General features: G+C 37.2%; 1 protein-coding gene across 6 annotated transcripts; it reads right to left on the bottom strand.

Annotated features, from left to right (window-relative positions):
• Positions 1-10,781, bottom strand: LOC136267881 (uncharacterized). Of its 6 annotated transcripts, XM_066063055.1 has the most exons (5): positions 9,329-10,781; positions 8,871-9,113; positions 7,260-7,610; positions 265-348; positions 1-210 (listed from the first exon to the last, which is right to left on the bottom strand). In XM_066063055.1, exons 2-5 carry the CDS (start codon positions 8,917-8,919, stop codon positions 185-187), a joined length of 510 nt encoding a protein of 169 aa, XP_065919127.1. In that variant the 5' UTR covers positions 8,920-9,113; positions 9,329-10,781; the 3' UTR covers positions 1-184. The 6 variants fall into 6 exon arrangements, 2 of the variants coding, with proteins under 2 accessions (XP_065919127.1, XP_065919128.1); XR_010706810.1 differs by lacking the exons at positions 7,260-7,610; positions 8,871-9,113; positions 9,329-10,781 and adding exons at positions 1,219-1,406; positions 1,452-3,686; XM_066063056.1 differs by lacking the exons at positions 1-210; positions 265-348 and adding an exon at positions 3,906-5,546.
• Between the last annotated feature and the right edge of the window lie 11,576 nt (positions 10,782-22,357).

Raw genomic sequence — 22,357 nt, 5'->3', positions numbered from 1 at the left:
TATCGCACACCGTTATTGTGGTATGATCTGTATCCATTTAAATACTGTTACAATTAGAAATGTACATTTTGAAATATCATCAATTACAATTATTGTTCCAGGGTTTCAAAGTCTTGTTAATCCAGCAGAAATCAATAATGTGAAGATGAACGGTAACCATGGGAACTGAAACCATCAGTTTCTCCTATTTCTGTAACCAATGTTGCAAGTCTATAGGGTAGTATGATACTGTAAACAAATGAAACCAATAAAGAATGTTCTTACCCAGTGGCGTAGCCAGACTTTTCGCCATGCCTGGGCAATGGGTGGGCAAGCCATTTCCCATGCAGCACACGTACACATGCCCATCTTCATATGGACATCAATATAACATTTAAAAAATGCATTATGTATCATCCTACACTACTGCATGCAAGATGACTAATAGAAGCGAACGCCTAGCTAGCTATTGGCCTTCTAACATATTACATACATTTAGCTACATGTGTCTTAATACCAGACTACAAAGATTCTTGAATTAAAGCACGAGGCGCTCTATCACGTGATGACTATGCTCTGCCACTACAGTTGCTAGCCTAGAAAAGTGGAAACAAAAAGAAAAGAATTGCTGACTGAACAAGTACTCCATACCGTTTGAACTGAACAGTATCCACACGGATAGATGGGTGCTAATTTCACAAATACCTCTAGACTGCTTTGCCTCCCGAGTTTTTACCACACCAATAGCTACCGTGATCACTTAATCCAAATGTAAACCGTCCATTCTTTGTCTTTCACTCCTTACGAGAATGCTGCGCGGTTTTTTGTAATCACGTGATCTTGCTTCTATTTATTGCCTCCTCTACTTGTGCACAATCAAGTTACTCGTAGGGAAAATCCCTTGGATAACCCCATCTCTGTTTAGCCAAAAAGAAGGAAACCATCGGCGATAATGGCACGGTGAGTGTTGTATAAGTTGTGCTATACTTATTCTTGTACAGTGACTAGTTAAGTAACTTTAGCAAAATCTCGAGCTATCCAGCCCACGTCTTTATAATTACTCTAGGAGCTGATGGTGGGGCAAAGAAGTCTGATGCCCGGGCAATGCCCTGGCTTGCCCGGGTTTGGCTATGCCACTGTTCTTACCACAGTTGTCAGTAATAAACATCCTTCAGCAGCAATGTATAATTCCGTCAATAAGTATTTTATATATTGTACAGTACATACATATGGACATACCTCAATAATGTCTATATGACTGCACCAAATCAGTTATAGTGTTCCGACTGTGAATTCAAGTTGAGAATGAGCGGAGCCCAGCAAATGTGAATGGCAACTCGACTTAGGCATATAATCGGCTTTGGCATAGTAGGCACTAGCACAAACGAGCCATCAGCACATGGACGACAAATAAAGTCCGTAGTTGCCTACAAAGGTAACAGTTAAACAATTACAGGAAACAGTGAACAAACCCCAGCTGGTATTCATTAGTCGATGCCGGCGTAGCTCCGACCGTCTTTCACCACCACCGGCCATGAAGCAACCAGACTTTTACCAGCCTCGCTCTTTGCGTAGGTAGCTACACCAGTCGTGGCTACACAAACTTTTAACTTCAACGGTTGTTAACAGAAGCAGCTGCCTCAAAGTACCGTTGCCTAGTTATGACATCCTCACGTGAGTGATATGGTGATAATTAAATAGAACTTTTTGGATGGAACGTTTAACCTGGTCTAATTTGATGACTGCTTAAACATCTTTGCGTCTGTTTCCTGACCATATATCTAACTTCGTCGTAAGCCGAGGGATAGTGCGATATATAATGTAGCGTGTCGTACAGTATCTCCGAGTGTCAGATGTCCTCAAGTTGGATGTCCTGTATGCTTTACTTATCAGTGTAGCAACCACTTGGAAGTCGCTTGCACAGAGCTTATATACAGAGCAGAGACTACTACTAAGAATGATAAATGCATCACAAAGAAGTTTACTACAGGTATAGCTATACAGTATTCATAGAGTATTTTAAGAATTTTCATCCTGATCATTGTGGCTACCTCAATGCAGATAAAGGTTTGCCATCAGGACTGCCCAGAAGCAATACGGGCCCAACAGTACACACCTCAAACAAGCTGAGACCTGCCCCAGTTGCCCTCCTCCCTGGGTGACTCAGTTTATCATGAAATACATCACCAAGCTCAACAGTGGTTGTCCTAAACCATAATGTCTGAACAAGAGAATTAGCTATCTAATATTTTGCTTAGTTTTTGCATGTCAGATGGGAGTGCCATGCATAATACTTCTGTGAACACCTGGAATGAATGGTCTGCAACTTCTTTGAAATTTCACACAGCTTTGAAATGTTGTTGAAATTCCGATCTGAAATCTTGTATATTTCTTGTATACATACTTCCATATATGCAGCATTGTGTGTGCTATGCCCTGTGTCCTTGTGACTCTTGTACAGTTTATAGAGATTTGAGGTGTGAAATTTTACCTTCTGAAGAATTTCCAAATACTGAACGTCTTGTGGTCCAACTTTTCTGAATATTTTGCTTTTGATATCATTGCCATGTTTGGTATCTTGCTAGATATAACGTTTGATATCTTGTATAGGATTTTTTTCTAGTTGCAGATCCTTTGACTTGGAATATTACATTACCGTATTGTTGTGTGCTAAAAAATAATGTACTAATCTTGTCAGCCATCTTGTGTGATCAGCTTGGTAATGTATTAGTCATTGTTGACAGTACAGCTATTTAACAAACCATAAACACCTTCCTTTGCCAGCACTTTTGAGAGCTCTGTGTAGGGAAATCAAGTATTCCCATAGCATTTTCAAACTTCGTACAAACAGACTGTTAACTATATAGTTTGTTGCATTTAGAATGTGAAGAATATTTGTCATCATATAGTGCACAGTGGGTCTGCCAACATTTGCATGGGCAGTGGTCACAGAATGTACAACAATGACCAGATGGTTTATTACCACACAAACTATATGGGATGTAAGACTACATTTGGCTATAGGCCAACATTACCTTGTTTCTGTCACTGTGCAATGAAACCATTGGACAGTATACATCAAAAATTGTTCTCAACGTGTTTTAGTCAACTAACGTAATCCCATGTTACTAATAAGTGCATACAAATATCCTGTAGTGATTCACATAGAATGAAATGACCAGCATTAATTATTCTTGGTCCAGGAATATAGCTATAGTACACTAACACAACAGAATTACTCTCCTTGCACTTGCTTGTGCATATCCAGCAATGAATATATACTACTCTGGTGACCGATCAGCTTATTACCAAACATGGGAGGAATTATGTATAGTGCAGATTTTATTTGTGTTTCGTCTTCCAGTTGTATTGGTAGGAAATAACATGCACGTTAGAGGTTTTGCAGGGAATGTTCACATAATATGTGCGCAGACATTGTGGGTGAATGTACATACCAAAACCCACAATGCATTACAAAATTCATAGCTACATGTCAACTCTTAATATTATACATATTTGCTAGATATAGCCACTTGTTACAATGGCTTTTTAGCATATCCCAGTAAAACTTCTCGCTTTGTGCTTTTAAAAATCAATGTAGAATCCTCAATCCACTAGTCAGTGCATACATGGCTAAGAAATGTGTACTGCAAAACCTTAGGGTTTGCAGTACACATTCCGCCCCAATAGTGGAACACAGACTGCTGTTGCACCTTACATACATACTGTACCTATATACAAGGATATTAACAGCAAGCAACTTAATGTGGAAGGGCACTGTGCACATCGTGGTTTAGTGTACCAGACTAACTGACTGATATCTTTCTACCAAACACTACAGGATTGCAATTGATTCCTTTATTTTTTAATTTTGCTGAGATCCAAACATCAATGGCTTCTTGTGCTGCATGGCTTGTTTTATGTTCTATTTCAATCACACAAACTGTGTGCATGTCAAGATTTAACAAAATGATTTCTCTCTTTCCTTTGCACGCTGTTTCATAACTAGCAACCTCTGCAGAACTTATAATGGGATAAAGTATCCATAATTTTGTATCGCATCATTTATATTTGAGATATCACACTTATAATGGACGTATTGCACCTCTTACATATATTTGAGAGTAAGTGGATTGATTGTAGTGGCACTTTTCAGCTGTACTTCATTTGTAAAGAGTAGAACATACAGCTGAAAACAGAATAAAATTTTGACACAGTAATTGACAGTTATAGTGGATGTACAAATACACAATTAGTACTACTGCCACAGGTATTTTTACTTTGACATGACATGCCAGAATGCTATAATATATCATATAAATACATAGTTATCATGAACCACGTTAGTGGGTTCATAATAGGGATCACAGTGGAATTTTTGAAAATCCTAATAGAGCAGTCGCCTAAAACCAGCCTTAGAAAGCAGACTCGAGCACAAAACAACACTCAGATGGCTTATTATCAAACACTGAACTCAGACAAATGGTGATATAGCAGTAAAAATGGTCTAGACGAGATTTAGAAACATTCAAAAATTGCGAATTTTACGCGAATTGTTCATATTATTATTCATAATATTATTATTATTATGTTTCACTCGTGTACAACCCAAGGCTTCCATTTTTTTCGTGATAGCTAAAAACTACACAGCCTTACTCACTGGGTCCTTCCGCGTTTCCATGACCCATTAATTAACCCGTACTCCACAGATCGCTAACCGGCCTCCACCTCGATAAATTTCTAAGTTCTTCTTCGCCATTGCCTGCTGTTCCGTATACGGAAGAAGCCGTAGAAGAACAAAATTACGGAATCTTGTGTGCTCAGGGATGCGTATTGTTCGACTATAGTCTTTATAACGTTAATAGATGGCAGATTGAAGTTGTGCAGCACTCTTTTACCTTACAAGATCGCCATAATAGGGTCTCTAGTGAGCTGCCCATCTTCGCTACGAGAAACCGTTTAAGCACGCATCCAGTTTATTCTTCTTTCTAGCCATCACAGTGAGTCATATCAAAACTCGTGTCAAATTAACCCATACATTACAATTTTCCGTAAAATATTATTATGCGTAAAATCAATGTACAGCAGCCTATGGAGGTAAGTTAGTTTAAAGTTACATAACTCTGGTTCTGAAGGCGGTATCAAAATTGTTCGGCCGCCATTACACACGCATAACACTCCTCTATCCGATGGTAAAAAAATTTATTCGAAGCTAAAGTGTTTACAGCTTGCAAATTTACAACAAACGATGGTAAATAGCAACTTACGCAATTAATACAAAATCCATTGGAGAGCAAAACACGAATTTCGCGTTCTAATTAAATAGCGGCATCACGCCATCACCATAACGATTACGAATTTTGTTCGGCCGGAATCGGATAGAGCAATTCATAAGGAGTTAAATGATATCAAGTTTTATGGTATTTGATCGTGTCTAGTACTTGCAATTATTGAATATACAAAATGATGTAAAATGTATGGAGTTTGTATGGGAGAAACTGAAAAAGTGATCCATCCATCCTGAGACATTCGAAAAAATCAGAGTTTAATCATGTCTATTTCATGATCTAAGGGTGGAAAACAAACAAAGGACACTGGTAATGTACAATATTGCTGATAAAATGATTACTGGCTGTAAATTTGATTTTACCATTTTTGCCATTTTGACTTTACAAATCCCAATAGCATGTTTTGATATGTGCTTTGTTTGTCCATTATAAGTGGAAGATAAATGGTAGCGTTGATATCATGGCTGCTTTTCACACGCAAAAAAAGGTTGGGTGGGGTGTTTATTACAACCCTACCATTTAAAAATATTTTGTGGTCTAACCACATATCATCAACAACCCTCCCATATGGTATCCATGTCATAAACAACTTACAGAGTGTGAAGCCTGACAGTCTTATATGGGAGGGTTGTGTGCTACTGTGCTTATGTCAATGTAACTAGCTACTGTGTAATTGTAATTTCTAATTTGCTTTAAATTTCTCAAGCACAGCTGTCTTATGTTACTCCTTTGCTTTTGTCTACACCTATTGCTGCAAAACACTATTCCAGCAAAATTGATGTATCCCTACTTTGCATCTGTAAGTGTCCCAAGGTATTGAGACACACACTTATATACACATGTACATCATAATAGGGATTGTTTCTGACTCTGTACTGTACAGGCTTTCAGCCTCTCCCTTGGGAACAAGACATGTTCAGATAATCTAAGAGTCCTGATAATCAAAGCCCATTCTTTTATATATGTGACTGTCCAGATTTATGACTTTAAAGGACAATGCAGAAGTATACTAGCAGTTTCAAATTTGGACCTGTTATTGTATAATGCAATGAAAGCATTGTGTGAAAATTGTAGGTCAATAGCATACTGAGTTGTCAAGTTACAAGTGATTAAAGTCAAAGAACTGGACGTGTGTGGAAGCCTGGTTTTGTCAAACCCAGTCACATATACAGAGCCCTGTTCAAATACTCTCTAATAGAACATACATCTAACCAAAACACTCTAATAGAGCAATCAATTCTACTGTTTGGATAATCAATTAAGGTTTGGATAATCAAGGGAACACTGTACCTACAGTCAGTTTATGTTCCTTGTTTTTTATTAATACTTTTTGTCAGCTGTTTTAAATGTGTGAAACCCTTTAAACACCAGTACTGCATAAAAAACCACTATGATAAGAGTACGTTATTAGGCTTAAAAAACAACCTATTCATAATATTATAGTATGGGCAGTCCAGGCACACAAACGTGCTTGCAAACTGTTCGATACCATTGTGAGTGAACATATGTTCACATCTATGATATTATGGTTGTTGGCAGGGGCTTAGGTGAATGTGAACCCACCAGTATTATTAATAGTTGGAAAGTGTTTAATGATTGAGTTTGTATCATTTATTGTGGTGCTCATAATCATTAGGCTATACTTTCTAGTAATATAATATAAACTGTTGTTTCCTGTATTATAAAAGTGCTTTACTATTCTTCTATATGAAAACAGGATGTGTGAGCACAAACTATACCCTTTCTCATAACAGGTCATAATGCAGTATTAGAATAGAATATCTGCATTCTGTAACTTTTATTATAAAGCCAATTAAATGATTAGCAAGTGCTGGAAGTTGTGTGGCCATAGCATAATGGCATAAATAGTTGTGTGTCTGAAAATTTTGAAAAAGTAGGCAAATTTCTATTATCGAAGGCCCAGTCACATGTATGTTTTCATGATATCCCATGTTATTACAACACAATTATTTGCATTGTTGTATATAATACCTTCTGTATCTAGTAGAAAAGCCATTTTACTTGTAGCAACAGTAATGTCAGATCCATTTGGTAATGTGAAAACTGCTCTACACCAATATCTGTTAGGGAACAAATCAAATGATGAACCATTTGCATCTCTAACAAAGATGCTGTATCCTGGTAATGGACTAAAACTGAACTGACTATCTTGTAATTGAAACTCTTCTGAATCTTTCATGGCACCATCCCACTCAATTCTCATCAGACTCAAATGATCATAAATTTCAGCAAACATGTTAATATGCCATTTAAATGTGTATCTTTCTGTATTCTCATATACTGTCAAATTGCCTGGATGCACTGTAAAGTCTTTATTAAAACCTACATTACAACAGAAATAGTAGCAGTAATACGTACTCTTACACGTTTTGAAGTAATGGATTATCAAAAGCATTATGCCAGATTAATAGGCAAAAAATATTTTATTTAAAATGCATGATGCATATTATACTAATGATGAATAAATTACATATTATTACATAAAGGTTATGTTTCCTGTTTTGTGGCAGCTAATTATTTACAGCTAATAGAAGTTACACTGAGATGCTGTAATATAGCAATTACGTACTGGAATATATATACGCACAAGAGTCAAGCAATACTGATATACTCCAATAAAACAGTCAGCTCTCCAGTAAAATTTCAAGCATAATTTTGAGCACAGTAATTTAAACAAAGCTCAAAAGCATACACCATAAAGAGTCTAATTGTCAAAATGCCTTGTGGGTCAATTGAATGGCTTTAAAGTCATTTGTACATACTGTATTGTACAAAATTATACTGTGAGTAGCTAAAAATTTAAAACAATAGTTATGGCAAATTTTGCCTGTTTGACAGTCGTGTGTGTACATAAGCATCAGTGGAAAATAGATGAAAAAGAAATAGAGTCAGAAACTGTTATTAACCCCTTTATGCCTGCACAAAAGATGGCCACCCCTATGATAGGGCCATGCACTCATTGGACATAGATGGATTTACTAATGAAGTGTCACAAACACCCTTTTAGCTAAATATGGACTGAAATGAAATATCCATGCATTGTGACACATATAACAGGCTTGAAAAGCTCTCATAAGTCTAAAATTTATAGTTATTATTAATTTTGTTCTTTCTCATACAGAATATTACTTCCACAAAGCCAGCCCTTTTAATCTGCATTCACATGCAAAGTAGTAGAGATATCTAATAAACAGACACCACACATCACTTGTATTGTAGAATGCTGTGTATACCAGTTATCCAGTAACTTTACTCTGTATTGAATGTACAGCAGGCATGTACACAAGAGCCAGGTGTCCAAAATTTATGTAGGGTATCCAACATCAGTTGTAGCTATATAGAAATTCCCTATTTATTAAATGTCATCTATATACATTCTAACACACATTTCTATGGCAAAATGTCAGCACTTCTACTACAACAATCTTCTTCATTACAGGAAAGGAAGTATGATAAATACATACTCTGTTTTATATTGCTCTTCATTGGTGGAATATCATTGCCTGCTTCATTGTAGCTATTGCTACTCTCACAAGTTTCAATCAAAAAGTATAGCTATAATCTTTGCACTAACACACTTACCTATTTTATACACTGTAAAACTATTACTCCTGTAAACACCTCTTTTCATTTACTTCACAATAATATATTCCAGGAGTGAAACATCAAAGTTGTTACCAGTGAACACATTAACTGTACTTGTCTCATCAGTGTACATGAACCAGTTAACACTATTAACTGTTGTTGTTACTGGATACTTAACAGTGACTGGTGATCCACTTTGTGGTAGGACAATGTTGTTGATTGCTCCAATGTAAACTCCACCTATATATAGAATTTCATTTACCAAATATATGAAAAAAAGTTTTGAGCATTGATTAATATTACTATATGCATCTATCCTTACTAATTACTGCCCACAATATTCAGTAATTGAATGATGACAAGTTACAACATTTTAGAGTATCTCCAATGACAGTTATGTATTAATGTTAAGATTAACAGAGATATAAATATAATTTTATTTCTGTAAATCTCACCTTTTACTTTGCCAACCACTCCAAGCCAATATCATTGTCTGAAGCCAATCCAATATTTTTCTGAGGGCTTTGAATGCCTACCAAAGCCTGTTTACAGAACTGGCAAGATTAAGATGTAGCATAGCTGTCTCATGTTGGTGTTATTTTAAATCTTGTTTATGTGCCCAAAAAGAAAGATTTTCCTAAATCAGGTCACATTTGTCATTTTAAATGACTATCGATATTTAATACATATGAAACTTTCAAGCAAAGCAAATAAAATGTGACCGGATTTGCGAAAAGGTACCTTTTTCACACATAAAATTTGACCCATTGTTTCAACTTTCAAACTTTGTAATTTTTGTATCATTGCAAGCACACGTATTCTAGCACACTCTCCGATCAGCTAGTGACATTGACAGTTGCAAACATTTAGCCATGACCACATGCATGCTAACCAGACTTTGCTGACTATACCTATGGTGTTCCACTTTGTGACACACTGTTGCTAGCAGGCTACACCTAGGCTTTCCAGGGCTAGAGCCCAGTCTAAGTCCTGGCAATTGGAACTCAATATGCTAGTTTAAAGTACTCCTGCATGTATGGGTAATGACTGCCAAATCCCTGGTAATCATGTAAGACTGGCTATGCCACTGGCCCCTGGTAGTGACATTGTGATTTGTACATGCAGACACTGGCATAGGAAGACTTTTCAGCCAAGCCTAGCCATCTCCTATTTAGCTTGATTAATACCAACTGTCAATGTTGCTGCTGTATTCAGCCCTGTTCATACGTGCATTTATACAAAGGTGTTGTAAAGCGTCATCGCTACAATAATAGCACTACAGCTACAATGTATAGCTATCTCTTCACTACCTATTCTGCTAGACAACTCTACACCTGTAATGTACGTGCTTAATGTATGCATCGTTATATCACGTGAAAATTTATGAAAAAAAAATTGGACTTTACAGGAATTATAACACTAACAGTTACCATTCTTATAACTTGTATCATAGAGTTTCATTCTTGTCCTTCTGTTAGAATAAACACCTAAGACATCTTGTTCTTCTTCAAATCTTCTGTTCCATCATCAACACTGTCTCCTGTATGATAGGTGCACAATCAGTAATTCTTCTGACAGGTAGCTAGCTCATATAGCAGTGTGTTTTCAGCAATGGTACCAAGTGTGACGATGATGGCTCAAACACTGAGTATAGACTAGGAATTAATGTATCCTGCCTTATATTATGTGTGTGTACAAATGAATCAGGATGAAAATACAGTCTTTATCATAGATTACAAAATTAATATTGCATTAACATATCTAATGAGTTAGCCTTTTAAACCAAGGAATCTTTGTTAGCTTACTACACTAATGTGCCAATTAACTTATAATCCATATATGGATTTGGAAAAAGTACACAAACTAGACATATTAAAAATTTAAAATAAGAAATAGGGATCGCTGAAAAAAGCCACGAAACAAGAAGGGATCGCTGGGGTGGTAATGTAAACCACAAATCCCTATTTTGACTCTCTATAAATGCTCCATTTGAGTATAAAAAGTCAAAATAGGAATTTGTGGTTTACATTACCACCCCAGCAATCCCTTCTTGTTTCGTGGCTTTTTTCAGCGATCCCTATATTTCTTATTTTAAATTTTAAATTTTTAATATGTCTAGTACATATTCAAATTGTGACAGAATTTTACGGCAAGTGTATATACATATGAAAACCATGGAGTGTTAGTGCCTGACTTGATCTTACCATATAATTCTCACTTTAAAGCTTCTTCTTTTCATCATGTCAATGATATATTGTTAAGTTACATTGTGTGTGATAAACAACAAGTGATGTCACCTTATCAGTTACATTAGTCATTACAAATATGAAGCCATCATGAGAATCCATAGTCCTTTTATAATCATCAGTGATATTACAATAATAATGTATGTACAATGAGTCATTAAATTGGTATAAATAATAATATAGTCTCTTTTGTTCAAATGACAAAATGTGAATGGGTATATGATCAATAGCTTTTGTGTTTCTATCAAGAACAAAAGGTTTATTCATCTCTAGATCTGTAATTTGTCACCATGCTTGTTATGCATATATGGTTAAAGTGATTGGAGTAAAGATAGACATCCTTGGTGTACTCATCCCTGTATGCATGTCTGTGTTACAGTCAGAATAATACCTTTTAAGAGTGAGTAATACGTTCTTTGCTTTGTATTTTATCAACTATTTTGAAGCCATGCATTTTAAGTAATGTGTCATTCTAGGGCGGTTATTCTTTCTTTAGATGCAATGCCTATGTAAAAGATTGGTCATGCATTGGTCTACATAGTGTTTTTGCATTGTATTAGAATATTACTGAACTATCTTTCAGTTTAATTCTAATTGTAAATTCTGATAAGAATATAGTGAAGTGTTATACTACCTGACTAAACCATACATCTCCTATTGTGTCAGTCACAGAGTACTACATTGTGTTGCTGTGTAAGGAATGCACTGCATCATTAATAATAAACACTTCTGAAGCCCCCACATGTGTATTAGCTACATTGCACCCTTCATTTTTAAAAAGTGCTCTCATAACATCGTCATTGCCAACAAGCTGCGTAATAAATAAAGCATTGATCATGAGTGATTACTACATATGTAATCTATAATTAATTGTTAAGTAATGGCTTGTTGATTATGAATGGAAGAGGCCAACTATTTCTATTGTTACAGTTGTATATGTATGTATTCCTTGGAGATAGTGTGTATAGGTGAGATTACATAGTTATAAAACTAGGTAGGGATTCTTAACAACTAATGTACACAATCATAAGATTTAGATATGTACAATAATACACCACTCAGGGGATTTGTAGAATTGATATATGATTGAATATAGCTAAGTTGTGCATTTATGATATCACAAACTACCACTTTACTTCACATACTGACACTTGCAACATTTTTGCACATTGTCACATGTTATTCTGCATGGGTAAAGCAAATTAACTTGTTCCACATGTGGGTACACAAACTCCATGTTTTAGCATCACCACACCATGATGCGTGGCATACTACTGAGTCTACACATCATATAAATAATTATAAAAAATTATTGCCACACAAAATTGATGGTGTGTGCATGGTTGTGTGTCGCACATGCATTGTCACACCAAAGGCTGGTGTCTGTTAAAACTATGAATACTTGAAACAGGCATTTATTGTGGCTATGATGTTATCTACTCTGGTGACTAATACAGTGGTGATGAGATTGGCATAATTTGAGGTAATACAGTAGCCATAGGATGTAGCTAGCTATAATTATACAGTTGCTATATAGTACTCTAATGTAATAATGCTATGCTGTACAATGCTACAAAATGCATAGTATTAGTGTTCTGTACCAATATGGATTTTGATGGTGATATGGTGGTACTAATTAATTGTACTTGTAATTAAGAGGCACCATCCATTGTATTAAGACTTGCAATACAACAGTTGTGTTTGGAAAGGAAGGAAAAATGGTTCTATAGGTTCTATATTGTCTTGTTTGTTGACACTTTAGTGTACATAATGGAATGCAGCCTGTCTAATGTGTTAGGTAAGATTGTTAGACAGTTTGTCTCCTGGTTGCCATGCTACCAAGTTTAATGTTTGTGGTGTCAAATTCTAACAATGTACCGGGTGATATTCCCCAATGAAACTTGATAATTATACAGAAGTGGATGGTTTCATTTTTTTTTATGTCTGCTGTGATGTGCTGTTTATCAATTCCATTGCAACACACTTGTATGTATTGCACACTAAGCAACCACATGCAGTACTCGAATTGAGGGTATACGGGGGTATACAAAGTATACCTTGATAACAATTTTTGTAAATTAGTATACCTTGATAGCCTAGCTAAGTATAAGGTAGCTACAGTACTCCTCAGCTAAGAACATCCATGAAACATTAGTTAGTACATAGTAATACATATTCTTACTTGGTGTAACATGATTCTCGAGCCAATTGATCCCCCAGAGGAAGCTAATCCCACTATCCTCAAAAATTCCTTTAGTGAGGTGTGCATTAATTAGAATTAAACAAGTGATAGTTGATTTTGCAAGTAAGCAATCTCCTATAGCCAGATTTATATGTAGAACTATATTATCTACCCCTCTACTGTAGACCGCATGTGTCTACCAAGGAAGTAATTGGTGATGAATCAGCTGATGATGATGAAAGGTAGCAAATTAAAGCAGTAAAAAAGAGTCATATAATGATGGTAGTGTATGTACAGAGTAAGTACCAATTAACAGTGACACATTTACTTAGTTGGAGCCGGAAATGTAGATGGATAAAAACTTTCCCACCTTGGCTTATTTGTCTAAATCATAAATTGGGTTGTAAAGAGGTAATTATTATCTTTAGGTTTAGCTAGATGCTGCAAAGAGTATTCATGTTTTTCGTGAATGGCAGTCAAAATTACTATCAATATCATTCCCAAAAAGTAAAATTTTTCAAAATTTCCTTATACTGCATTGAATTAGCTATAATTTCATAAACATTTATTCAAAATCACTACCAAATTCAATCTCAAAAAGTTAATTAATTTAAAATTTTATTGATATACTATACTAACCAATTCTGTTATGTAGCTCAGTATATAGCTACTATTAGCATTCATACTTCTTCCAGTGTTGAACTCAACAAATTTCAGCCAAGATAGCCACCAAAATATAATCTCAGAATGTTAATTTTTCAAAATTTCTATGGGGAGCAGCCTAGGCCTTTACACTATAGCTATAATTTTGCTTTCTAGCTCAGTAGCTATACTGTTAGTATTCATACTTCCAGTGTTGAACTATTGACAAAGTTCAGTCAATATTGCCACCAAATTCAATATCAGAATGTTAATTTTTCAAAATTTCCTGGGGGAGCATGCCCCCAAACCTCCCCTACAAAACTCATGCTTCACATTTCGCAGAGTGTGCTTTTGCACACTGTGGAATGACTTCTACCTGTTGCCCCCCTTCCCCTTAGCAAAATCCTGGGTCTTCCCTTGATAGTATACCTTCATATAAATTTACAATTCGAGCACTGACCACATGTACATTATGTGAAGTACAAAATGTAGACCTAAGTATGCATGAAGTCACTATATACAGCAAGGTGGCCTTTTGCCAAAGTTTTGAACAAACAATCTATTATTATATAAAGCTAAAATGCTGTCCGTCCAACCGACCATCACACTGCTTACTCACCAAACTAGGCGCGAACCAACATAATCTGTGCTGATATTGAAGCACTCATCATCCAGCTACTCTAAGATTGTTATCACCAGTTCACGCGTGCTTCCGTTCATTCTCTACAGCGCGTAGAAGGCAAAGGTGTAGAGAAAACTTGAGCAACATTCCTTTGAAAACCACAGCACATACTGTTCAAGTGGTAGAAGCGCTGACTAGCATGTAAGAGGTTGTGGGTTCGAATCCACGTGTTGGCATATATTTTTTTCTTTCTACTCAGTACCTTTTTGTGCACACCTTTTTAGAACACGACTTTTAGCTCATCATATCTTGGCATGCAAAGCATATATCGACGTGGGACTTTTGCAAAATTATATGCCCATCGTCTGGAAACTCGAGTGTTGTTGTAGCAAATCAATACGTGCTTTTGTTCACTCTTTATAGGACGATGAAGGCACTGGTGTAGGGAAGGATCACTGAAAAGTTGAGTAACATTCCTGTCAAAACCACAAATAAACAACTGTGGCAATTTGTGAACCTCCCTTAGCATAACCAACCTGGGTTCAATCCCCGCCTAGGTCATGACTTTTTTTCACTTTTGGGACCTATTTGATGTATCTGGCATGCTTCATTTGTACACTGAATGTAGCTAGTGGCTACTATCAAAATGTGACTGACACACTAAGGATTTAGTAGTTAAGTCAGGCAGTATACTACTTATCAGAATAAAATTCTGTTGCTTTTACTTGCTTACAATGAGAATTACACTGATACAATATTTCAATAACTTCTTAAAATCACAATACAATGTGAAAATACTATGAAGAACAATGTATGACATCCAGATTAGCAATCTTTTAAGAACCATGCTACTACTCAGTCTTATATAAGGTACATATGTTCTAACTGTTACACAGACATGCATGCATACAGAGAAAACTAAGGGTGTCCATTTACTTTATTTTTAACAAGCATGGTGACAAGCAGCTACAAATGAATGTTTTTGTTCTTAATAGAAACACACTAATTAAGCCATTGATATACTATCCATGAACAACATGATTTGTCATTAGTACTAGAAGCATAAAAAATTGAATACCAATTTAATGACTCGTTGTCACTGATGATTATGTTTAACATTAGAAGTACTAGTACTATACAAATTCATATGATAGTTTCTCATGATGGCTTCATACTTGTTATGACTGATCATGATGTAGCTGATAAAGTGACATCAATTGTTGTTTATTACACACAATGTAACCCAACAATTATATCATGAAAAGAAGAAGCTTTAAAGTGAGAATTATATGGTAAGATCAAGTCAGGCACTAACACTCCACGGTTTTCATACGTATCACACTTGCCATAAAATTCAGTCACAATTTGAATATGTAGCTATTTATATGATATATATTACAGCATTGGTCAAAGTAAAAATAGCTGTTAGTGGTGGATCTAGAAATATTCAGAGGGGTTTCAGGTTCAGGGTGTTGGATTATCAAGCAATATCAAACAGACAAAGTGATATTTCATTGGTGCAGCAAACGGTGTCAGATTACAGAGATATTCTGGATTAGATACAGGTGTTGAATTAGAGAGGTTTCACAGTAATAGCTTTAAAATATATCTAATCAAAAACAGCCAAGTTGTAAAAAAAGGTGCGGCCCCCAAAAAGGGCATGGTGAAAAAAGATGTGAAATCCAAGGTGGCGGCCAAGAAATGGCTGTGATGGTAGGTTAATGGTAAAAATTTTAATAACGACAATTCAGGTGAATTTGGTGCCAAGACCAAGTGGCACAAAATTCACCTGAATTGTCGTTATTAAAATTTTTACCATTAACCTACCATCACAGCCATTTCTTGGCCGCCACCTTGGATTTCACATCTTTTTTCACCATGCTCTTTTTGGGGCCTGCACCTTTTTTTACAGCTTGGCTGTTTTTGATTAGATATCACTTCTTTTTGTATTTGTATACTGCAAAGCCGGCCTATGGCTGGCTTTGGGGCTTTTTTAACCCATGCGTTTTTTTATTTACCAAAGGAAGAAGAAAAGAACTTATAGAAGATTTTTAATACTTCAATTATTTTTGATTTTATTAGTAATTATACAAATTATATACATATATTTATTACATGCCCTTATTCCCCACAGGATATTTTTTAGCAGCTGGTCTCTCTACTGGGTGACTTAAAATATAGCTGAACTATATACAGGATGGTTTCTTTGTAGCTGAACTCTCTACAAGGTGACCTCTTCTAGCTGATCTCTCTACAGGGTGATTTGTTTCTAGCTGAACTCTCTACAGGTGATTTGTTTGCAGCTAAACTCTCTACATGGTGCTTTCTTTGTAGCTGAACTTTCTACATGATGGTTTCTTTGTAGCTGAACTCTGTACAAGGTAACTTCTTCTAGCTGATCCCTCTACAGGGCAATTTGTTTGTTGTTGAATTCTCTACACGGTAATTTGTTTGAGGCTGAACTCTCTACATGGCAGTTTCTTCGTAGCTGAACTCTCTACAAGGTGACTTTTTCTAGCTGAACTCTATACAGAGTGATTTGTTTGCAGCTGAACTCTCTACATGATGGTTTCTTTGTAGCTGAACTCTCTATAAGGTGACCTCTTCTAGCTGAACTCTTTACATTGTGTCTAGTTTCTAGCTGATCTCTCTACAGGGTGATTTGTTTGCAGCTGAAATCTCTACAGGGTGATTTGCTTGTAGCTGAACTCCTTACATTGTATCTAGTTTCTAGCTGATCTCCACAAGGTGATTTGTTTGTAGATGATCTCTCTACAAGTTGATTTGTGTGTAGCTGATCTCTCTGCAGGTTGATTTGTTTGTAACTGATCTCTCTACAGGGCAATTTGTTTGTAGCTGAACTCTCTATAAGGTGATTTGATCTCTCTGCAGGTTGATTTGTTTGTAGCTGAACTCTCTAAAGGGTGATTTGCTTGTAGCTGAACTCCTTACATTGTGTCTAGTTTCTAGCTGATCTCTCTACAAGGTGATTTGTTTGTAGCTGATCTCTCTGCAGGTTGATTTGTTTGTAGCTGAAGTCTCTACAGGGTGATTTGTTTCTAGCTGATCTCTCTACAGGGTGACACTGCTTGAAGTATCTTAGTTTACTACAGTGGTATATCTCCAGTATATGGAACAGTTAATTGTTTGTTATTTTAGTAGTTTTTCAGTAAACCTGCATTCACTGATGTTTCACTGAGAGTTTAAAACTTAGTAAAATAATTATGTTCCATATACTTAAGTTTACTGACACTTCACTATCAGTATAACTACAGTAAGGCATCTTAACAAATTAGTAAACTAAGAACCTTCAAGCAGTGTGATTTTTTGTAGCTGATCTCTCTGCAAGTTGATTTGTTTGTAGTCGATCTCTCTACAGGGTAATCTGTTTGTAGCTGAACTGTCTATAAGGTGATTTGTTTGTAGCTGATCTCTCTGCAGGTTGATTTGTTTTAGCTGAACTCTCTACAGGGTGATTTGTTTGTAGCTGATCTCTCTGCAGGTTGATTTGTTTGTAGCTGAAGTCTCTACAGGGTGATTTGTTTCTAGCTGATCTCTCTACAGGGTGATTTTTTGTAGCTGACCTCTCTTCAGGGTGATTTGTTTCTAGCTGATCGCTCTACAGGTTGATTTGTTTGTAGCTGAAATCTCAACAGGGTGTATTGCTTGTAGCTGAACTCCTTACATTGTGTCTAGTTTCTAGATGATCTCTCTACAGGGTGATTTGTTTGTAGTTGATCTCTCTGCACATTGATTTGTTTGTAGCTGAACTCTCTACAGGGTGATTTGTTTCTAGCTGATCTCTCTACAAGTTGACTTGTGTGTAGCTGATTTCTCTGCAAGTTGATTTGTTTGTAGTCGATCTCTCTACAGGGTAATTTGTTTGTAGCTGAACTGTCTATAAGGTGATATGTTTGTAGCTGATCTCTCTGCAGGTTGATTTGTTTTAGCTGAACTCTCTACAGGGTGATTTGTTTCTAGCTTATCTCTCTACAGGTTGATTTGTGTGTAACTGATCTCTCTACAAGCTGATTTGTTTGTAGCTGATCTCTCTGCAGGTTGATTTGTTTCTAGCTGATCTCTCTACAAGTTGATTTGTTTGTTACTGATCACTCTAAAGATTGATTTGTTTCTAGCTGAACTCTCTGCAAAGTGTTTTGTTTGTAGCTGATCTCTCTACAGGATAATTTGTTTGTAGCTGAACTCTCTGCACAGTGACTTGTGTGTAGCTGAATTCTCTAGAGAGTGATTTAATTGTAGGTGAACTCTCTACAGGATGCATGACTTGTTTATAGCTGAACTCTCTTCAGTGTGACTTGTTATGTTCTGAATCTCTACAGTGATATAATTGTAGCTTAACTCTCCACAGGGTGACTTGCTTCTTGCTGAACTGTCTATAAGATTAACTGTTTGCAACTGAAGTCCCTACAGAATAACTTGTAATGTAATAGAATTCTATAATGGAGTAAATAAATTAGCTGAATGCTCTATTAGGGTGACTGTTCTATTAGAGCATCTCGATCTCGCATTTGCTACACAGAGTTGGCTTTCGAATCATAACTCAGTGGTTTGTAATCCAATTCTTCTATACTACTGCAAGGACTTTCTATGAAGATTATTCCAGCTATACACCGATTTTCAGCTCATTGCTCTTAGCGGTTTGCCTAGTAGGCATAAAAACTAATACTTTTTTATTACTAAAAATCGATCGCGTAATTGAGACACAGGTTGGGTTTTGTGTCATATCTCCGTGGTCTTAATCTCGATTCCTTTCAAACCACCAAAAGGCACTCCTACGATAGTTACTCCATCTACATAGCAATTTTCAACTCATTCCATGAAGCGGTTTACCCTGTAGGCGTGACAACAAATCGATCTTGTTTTACGTGAATAATCGGTAATAACTCCTGAACCATTCATCGGATTTGCACCAAATTTGATGCTAGGGTGCGCCTTTGGACTCCCTTTCTGTGTGCCAAATTTCAAGGCGATCGGAGCACGAGTTTGCGTTTCATAGCAAGTTTTGCAAGTGTGCGAAAAGACGAAGAAAAAAAACCTAACTTTGGCCGCTCATATCTCGGAAATGGCTTGAGTGATTTCCTTTAAATTTGGAATGTAGACTCCCCTAGTTGGCGGGAAACTCTGCAGCAAATTAGGTTTCAATCGGATAAGCTATCACCGAGATACAAAAGTGTGAAAATGACGTTTTCTTTCTTCCTGTTAATATACTCACGGTGTGGTGCACCGGCTTCTTGGGCCGCACGACACACTATCGTGTGTCTTGAACTCACGGTGTGGCGCGCCGGCTTCTTGGGCCGCACGACACACTATCGTGTGTCTTAATAATAAGAACAATGCTTATATAGTATGATATGCCCTAATATACTGACCCATCTGTATCTCGTGATATGTAGTTCTCTTGGTATGTGAGCAAAAATGATTCTGAAGGCTTACCGGCTGTGTCTGGTGGAGGGGTTGGGGAAGGAGGGGAAACAATCGTTCATGATCGAGTCTGGATAATCAGAAACTTCAATGTTAGATGTTTGCATTGTGTAGGAGTGAAGTGATCCGGCAATTGATTCTGATTGTATTGGTAATGGTCCTGACAGTAAGTATCCCAACTTTGACTGCATAGCAGTAGGACCTCTTCCCCGTACTATATGGTTTCCCACAATCTCCCAGTAATAGTCTACTCCAATCAAGAGTGAAATCTCAAACTTCTCTGCTGAACTAACTGGGTGAGCCAGTGTTAAGTCTCGTAAATGAGGAAGGTTGTGCAAGTCTGACCTCACAAAATTCTGGATGGGTGCGGCAATTTTTGGAACCACTAAGGCCGAAATCTTGATGTCACCTTCAGTTGTTTCTAGGATAAAATTGACCAAACTGACTTGATTGTTAAGGGAGGTTGATCCACCAAATGATGAAATTGCTAAGCTCTCCTTGTGATGTGGGCTTGCACCTAGTTGAGCAGCTAAGGTTTCAGTAACAAAGGACCTTTGTGCTCCTTCATCAAATAGTACATTTGCAGAAATGCGTTTATTACCAACTCTAACAAGTGCAATGGCTGTCTTCAATAGACACTGAGGGTTATGCTTAACAACAAGCAGGGGTTGTGTAGCTATTGTGTATTCACTAATGTGTTGTTGTGTGGGGACAAAACTGTTTGAAGCAGGGTTCAGTGAACCTTGTGAAGCTTGACTGGTTAGAGGAGGTGAAACTTGGCTGGTCTGTGGGGGTTGTGATGTTGTCTTACAGTTGTAGCACCACTGATAAGTGGATTGTCCATTCCACATAAAGTAGTATGGTGCTTCTTATGGCACAATCTACACCGGTTCTTAGAGTTACAATTCATTGCTCTGTGACTGCCCAAACAATTGAAACACAACCTCTCCCTCTTTACCACCTCTAGCCGTGCTTTTACATCCACTACAATATTACACTGTGCTGAGCTGTGCAGTCCCTTACAATAAACACAAGTTGGTTTAGCACTCACAAATCTCTTATCAGCTAACTGCTGTCCAGACTGTCCCTTACGTATTCCTGTGAGAAAGGATCCTGTGATGGTCGATCGACCGCTGTCACCTTGATTGTCTAGACCAGACTCCAGTACAATGATCTCTTTCTCTATAGCCCTGTACACTTCATCTATGTTCCATTCCTCCGAGGTGTGGTCACGTGTAAGGTTTTGTCTGACAGCTGATGGTAACCTTCTGAAGATGATAGGAATTAAAAAATCTCCAAATGTATCCTTAGTCTTTCCCAATGCCTCTAATCCTCGTATATGGCTTTCCAAAGTGTCATAAAGTTGGCAGAGACTGGCGGCATTGTTGGAAGGGGTAGGAAGGTCTGTCAAAGCTTGCATATGTGCATTAATGATGCGTTGCTTCTTTCCAAATCTGGATTCTAGGAGCGCAACTGACTGCTCATAGTTGGTATCTGTTAAGGTAAGTCCACTAACTGCTCTAGAAGCTTCACCATCCAACTGTCCACGTAGATAATAGAATTTCTCAATACCAGTAAGATGCGTGCTTGAATGGACAGCAGCCTTGAAGGAGTCCCAAAAAGTCTGCCAGCCTAGTGGGTCCCCAGAGTATCTTGGCAAGTCAAGCTTTGGCAGACGACTAGCAGTTGCTCTGGCAGTGGTCTCAGTAGTCGAGTGAGTCACAAAAAAAAAAAAAAAAAAAAACAAAAAAATTTTTTTTGATGTGATGTGGCGGCTTACTTTTTTGCTCTTCGTTTCGTTCGAGATTTTCTCCTAAACCGGACATTATTTCATCCCTCTCGTACTCATAAGAACACCAGAGGGTGTACCAGTCGCTTGGTGCTACCAACGGGGTTAAACCGAGGACCTGCGATTTGACCTTTCGTAGGATAACCCCCAATCAACCAACCAAGCTGACCAAGTTGTGGTACCGTGGCTTTCAAACACTAACGGTACCTTGAAAGGCGAGCTCTGTATCTGTACCGAATGTTTTGTTTGTGCGTACCTTACAAGGTGCCATCTGCCCCAGCTGACCTCTGAGCTGACGATGTCAACTAGCCAAGAATCTACTACTGATGCTTCAACGAACTCCGAGATGGACTCAAGTGTTCCCCTAAAGCGGCCTTTGCCACAGGACTCACCTCGTTCAACAAAGCAGCCAAAGAACAAGAAAACAAAGACTGGTGAGTGTATTTGTCCAATATGTATGGATCTCATTGTTGATGCCACTGAAACCAGAGAAGGCCAAGATTCTATATTTTGTGAAGGCCAATGTTCAGCTTGGATACATAGACGGTGTGCCGGCCTATC

Source organism: Dysidea avara, chromosome 10, assembly GCF_963678975.1.
Source record: "Dysidea avara chromosome 10, odDysAvar1.4, whole genome shotgun sequence".
NCBI lineage: Eukaryota > Metazoa > Porifera > Demospongiae > Dictyoceratida > Dysideidae > Dysidea > Dysidea avara.
The sequence above is the reverse complement of the archived record's forward strand: the minus strand, read 5'-3'. Positions and strand labels throughout refer to the sequence as shown.

Coding starts and splice junctions, on each gene's coding strand:
- LOC136267881 (XM_066063055.1), bottom strand. CDS start 8,919: ATGAAAAGAGGTGTTTACAGGAGTAATAGTTTTACAGTGTATAAAATA. Junction 7,611..8,870: donor TTTTACAGTGTATAAAATAG/GTAAGTGTGTTA, acceptor GTTGTAATGTAG/GTTTTAATAAAGACTTTACA. Junction 211..264: donor AAGTCTGGCTACGCCACTGG/GTAAGAACATTC, acceptor ACTACCCTATAG/ACTTGCAACATTGGTTACAG.